This window comes from Egretta garzetta, unplaced genomic scaffold (assembly GCF_000687185.1).
Source record: "Egretta garzetta isolate BGI_Z169 unplaced genomic scaffold, ASM68718v1 scaffold447, whole genome shotgun sequence".
Classification (NCBI taxonomy): Eukaryota; Metazoa; Chordata; class Aves; order Pelecaniformes; family Ardeidae; genus Egretta; species Egretta garzetta.
The window spans coordinates 1388167-1393055 of NW_009260397.1; the positions used below are offsets into that span (position 1 = coordinate 1388167).

At 43.5% G+C, this 4889-nt stretch overlaps 1 protein-coding gene across 1 annotated transcript; it reads right to left on the reverse strand.

Moving 5' to 3' along the window:
• On the reverse strand, nucleotides 1–3997 carry ARPC3 (actin related protein 2/3 complex subunit 3). Its single transcript, XM_009643115.2, has 6 exons — nucleotides 3879–3997; nucleotides 2721–2797; nucleotides 2370–2438; nucleotides 1959–2085; nucleotides 1339–1433; nucleotides 1–519 (listed from the first exon to the last, which is right to left on the reverse strand). The coding sequence occupies exons 1-6, from the start codon at nucleotides 3958–3960 to the stop codon at nucleotides 457–459; spliced, it is 513 nt and encodes a 170-aa protein (XP_009641410.1). The 5' UTR covers nucleotides 3961–3997; the 3' UTR covers nucleotides 1–456.
• Nucleotides 3998–4889: the final 892 nt, after the last annotated feature.

The following is a 4889-nucleotide window of genomic DNA, read 5'->3' on the forward strand; positions in this document are numbered from 1 at the left end:
TTAATTACAAGCCAAGTTTATTGAAAACAAGGTAAAAATCACTGCACTTGACATCACAGCACTAGAGGTACGTTTTCCGTGGATATACGATACCAAGACTCTAGCCAGTAGAGCAATCACACAGCTCCCCCTGCCCCACAGGCAAGCCCCTTTCGTGTCTTAAATAAGCCCTGTTTTAAATGCTAGCTGTAGCCACTGATAATAAAGCAGCTTGCATCTGAAACAGCACGTTAGAAATCACTTATTAAGCACCAGCTTAATAATACTTGCTTACACAAATTATCTTTTTGCTCACTCTCCCTTTATCCCTCATTGACTAGTTTGTGGGGTTTTTTTCATTTCTTTTTTTTTTTTCTTCATAAGCACTTAATTCTTCCTTGGTACAAAATGTATCCAAAACAAAGGCAAAATACACCTTGTTGTGGAAATGTTGAATGTTGTTGCTACTTTGCCTCTTCACTGCCCAGGACCTGACAGACTCTTGTTCATGAACTGTCTCTTCACAAAGCAGATCCACCACTGCAGAAGGAAGTAAAAAGTCAGAAAATACGCAAAAGCAGTTTCCATGTGATAAACAAAACAGATTTCAAAGTATTCAACCTCTGACAAGTAACAAATGTTAAGGCTCCAGTTTTGCACATACAGGTTTCCACAGTGGTTTCCACTGGAATTTAGAACAGGAGGACCCAAATGGACACAATGAATTTATAATACAGGACTCTGAATTAAAGCAGAACATTCTACTTTCTATTATTTATTTTTTTTACTGTTTATTCCAATATATTTCTTCCAATACAATTATAAACAAGGGATGCATCAGAAAGCTATGACTTTGAAACTAAATTAGCCTAAATAATTTCAGTATTAAATGCAGTCACATTTGCACATGAAACATGCACAGTCGGGAGGTAATTCATGCATTGATTAGCTTTTTTTTTTTTAATCTGGATACGAGGCAAAATGGTCTACTTCAAAGAAGCTATCAAATCAGAACCGCCCAGGAAGATAAACAGCACTTCTGGTGCCTGTGAATTTCCATTTGAAAACCTAGCCAACAGCAGATGTGCAATACTTTGAAGAGCTAAACCAGACACCTCTTATTACTGCCCTGCTTTTTAAAGTAACCCAAATTGGCATTCGCTGTCTTACCACATTACAGATTAAATTTATTGATAACTTGCAGCCTGCTATTTCAGTAGCCTTGTAAAACCAGGGAAGCTTGCGCCAAAGTTACCCACGTCTGATCCCTCACCCCGTCATCTCACTGCTCTCCACACGTTTCTGAAAAACCACACCAAGCCTCTCACTAAATCTGTGATGATCACAGTAAACTCTTACCTTACTAGGCTTGTCACTTTGAGGATCAAATACTTTTTCGCAAAGGCGAAGACCAGTTTCTTGCCTCAGCTGCTGCAGGTAGGCCCTCATCACCTCTGAAACACAGCACAGGCAAAACCAGTGTAAACTGAGGCAGCACCAAGCCAAACTGAATTTAACAGGGAAGCATCAGAGATCACTGCTTAGAGCAGAAAGTGAGTTTTCACATCTGCAGGTACTTTTCAGCTGGCTGAGTTGGCTTGCTCAATTTACAGCCATAGTTGGCATTTTTACAATACTTATACCAGTAAAAAGGGTTTTCTTCTTGTTTTCTTCTCTCATTTACCTTTACTTATTATTGTGGGCTTCCTATTCTGCCAGTGCAGCGGTTGGCTTGGGCGCCATTACAGGGTTTAGCTAGTGATTATGTTGATGCAAAAGGCAGATTCAGAATCCTGTTAAACCAGGGGAGCCACTGAACTCCCAAGGTCAGAAAATCCAGCTTCTGCTGCCCTCAGCAGACAGAACTGCAGATTTAGAAGATTCTGTTTTAAAGGTAATTTTTCTAGTTGCAGTCACAAAAACGCAGCTGGTAAAGTATGAGCCCAAGGAAGCCTTCAGAGGTCCTGGATTAGCCTTACCTTCCTCCTGCTTGTTGGCAGGTTTGGCGTAAATGGCATTAAGCGGAAAGCCAGGCTCCCCAGGGATTGGGAAGTTAGTGATTCCTAGTGTGTACATTTCTTTCTCTCCTTGGCCTTTGGAGTTACACTGGAAGAACCAGGCGAACAATGGATTAATAGTTATAAACAAAAGCTGATGGAGCGCTAGACCCAAATATTTTACCCATCTCTAACAGATAAAAACTCATCAAGAGTAGCGATACGCCTCGTTGGAGATCCACAGCCTTAGAATATCTGTGGCTCTGACAACAGGGACTGGGGTGAACAGGATTATTTGTGCCACTAGGAGGAGAATGTCAGCAAACCCCCTCCCAAGTACAATCCCCAGAACAGACTCGGTTTCCCTCCTGCACAGAAATTCACTTTTCTTACCTTTTGCAGCTTTTTCAAGCACTCAGAGATGTAGAGGGTTACGTAGATCAGCGTTCTGTCAGCCTCGTTCTGCAAAACAAGAGCAAGCACAGAGCCCAGCCACTCTTAGATTAGGGGAGACTTTATGGAACTGATAAAAGTTTGAAACAGGAATGAGTTCAAGCCATTTTGGCCTACAATTTCCCCATGAGAGAGGGACTTGCAATACATGGCATTTACCCAACATTAAAAATTAAGTGGGAGGAAGGGTAGTTTTTGTATTTAATAGAATTATTTAACTGAAAATAAATTTATAGTCACAGCACCAACCCTCCAAGGAACTACTATATGCACAGTATCTCAAAAAATTACCTTAATTTCATAATTTTTGAAGAAAACATTAGCTTTGAAGTAGTAGATGGCTTCATCTATAATGTCTGTGTCCTTGGCTAACAAAAGAGAAATATAGAGTTAAACAGTGCACCATTATACTACATTTGCTCATAACTTTTACTCACCAAAATACACAAATAAGGATTATTGCAAAGGCAAAACCTTGGTATTTACAAAAAGCAGAAGACAGCACTATGTAACAGAAACCAGTCGTTGCCGTGTGAAACACCGGTCAGCTCAGACCATAGTATGTAAGCTTCCTACTCGAGCAGGAGCTTTAACTCACTTCTCCTCCTCCCCCTATGATTTCTCACTTCACGAACAGCAGCGATTCAGCAGTTCCCCACTTCTCTACCAGTTAGCTCACTCACCACGTAAAAGACTTCTCAGGACACAAATATATTTTTGGAGAAAGCATAACAACATCATACAAATATCATTATCCTCTTCAAAAAAAAAAAGCAGGGGTGGGGAGCAGAGCACATAGTGGCAAGATCACTTGTGACCTTCACCTGCTTTTGCTACCACCCAAGACCACTTAAATCCAGAAACATTTCCTATGTATTTCCTTTCTCAAACTGAACCACTGCAATACTGGGGAATATCATGGCTGGGAAGTGCTACTTCACGTGCTGACGGGGAAGCTGTACCAGGCTGCCTGTGGACCCTGCTGGGATGCCTGTAACTTCATGTCAATCTTTGAAGCCCCCCACCCTAAAGCGCTGCCTATCCTACTCCTCATCCTTCAGAGTAGCTGCGCGTCTTCAGCCACAGCCCCAAAGCCTAAGTTCTCTGTAGCTAAACTTCCACTTCCTCTGACAGCAGAGGGTTCACACCACCACGTCCTCCTCAAAACCTTCTGAAGAGCACAGAGGAAGCACGAGAATAGTAACTGTAGGCTTTAATTACTGAAACAACCGATTTAAGCACAGTGCGTATTTATCTGTGCATAATTATTTTCTGTGATTTACACAACTTAAGTATTTGAAAACTTTTTGTCTCCTCTATAAAGTGAAAAGCACTCCATTTCCAACCCGTGACTCCTCTTGTCACTCTTGCTAGGGCAGGCTTGGAGCAACCCGTGAGATGATGATAAGCTATATGCAGGCAGGTTTTCAGAGATTATTACAAACTTACTTTCCCGAGGCGCTGGGCCTTTGAACTGGCTTCTGATGGGTAACAGCGCCATATTCCCAATTAGCTTGGTATCGGAGTCCATTAAAGTTGAGTGGTAAGCCTGCAGACGGGGCAGGAGGGCTGGTTATTAATGTTTCTGAAAATAAGACATTCCTGTGGCCCATCATGTGTCCCCCACGTCTTCATCAAACTGGGGTCGGAACCTAGTTCATTGCACAAACAACCACTATTTCCTAATTAGGCCCAGAGATCAATGCCATTCTGGTGATGACCGTGAAAGCATCATCGCTGGCACCATTTACTGTCGTGGTGGTGGGAGACAGGATAAAATTGGTACGGCAGGTTGGCACGCGTTCCTTCATCCCCAGGCTGCTGACCCCCATTCTGCGCAGCACCAGGGGGTAACAGCCCTGCTCTCCTGCCTAAGTACAGGTATTGCGTCAGTCATTAAAAAAAGATTATATTTTATTTACATGTCTAGCTCATAGTAAATAAAGCCAGGCTTAACGCATACTCACACGCTCAAAAAAAAAAAACCTTTCTGTGCACTCTGAAACGGGTCAAAGTAAAAAAAAAAAAAAAAAAAATCTTTCCTCATATGACATTTTTCCTGGGAAACTGATTTCTAACAACTGATGAGTTTAGTTTTAGGCACTTTCCAAACAGGCCCTCCATGCCGTGCCAGGCCACTGGGAAGGCTTCCCCTCCTCACAGCCGAGGTTTTGCGGGGGGGGCAGGGGGACGCAACCGGGGGGGGACGACGCATCCCCTAGCAAAAAAGCAGTTTATTTCAACCTGAGGAAGAGGGTGCGAACAAAACCAGAGCAAAGCACAGCTTTTACCGCCCTCACTGGAGCCGGGGGCTGCCACCCTCCCAGCTGCGGGTGGATCCCTGTGCAGGAAGAAGAGGAAGAGGAGGGCGCTGGCCTTTCGGCAGCCTCCCAGAAACTGCAATTCCCCGCTCTCAGCGCCGCTCCCCGCAGCTGCAGCCCCTTTTTCTCCCTCACGCAG

Coding starts and splice junctions, on each gene's coding strand:
- ARPC3 (XM_009643115.2), bottom strand. CDS start 3,960: ATGGACTCCGATACCAAGCTAATTGGGAATATGGCGCTGTTACCCATC. Junction 2,439..2,720: donor TCAAAAATTATGAAATTAAG/GTAATTTTTTGA, acceptor CTTGTTTTGCAG/AACGAGGCTGACAGAACGCT. Junction 520..1,338: donor AAAGTGACAAGCCTAGTAAG/GTAAGAGTTTAC, acceptor TTCCTTCTGCAG/TGGTGGATCTGCTTTGTGAA.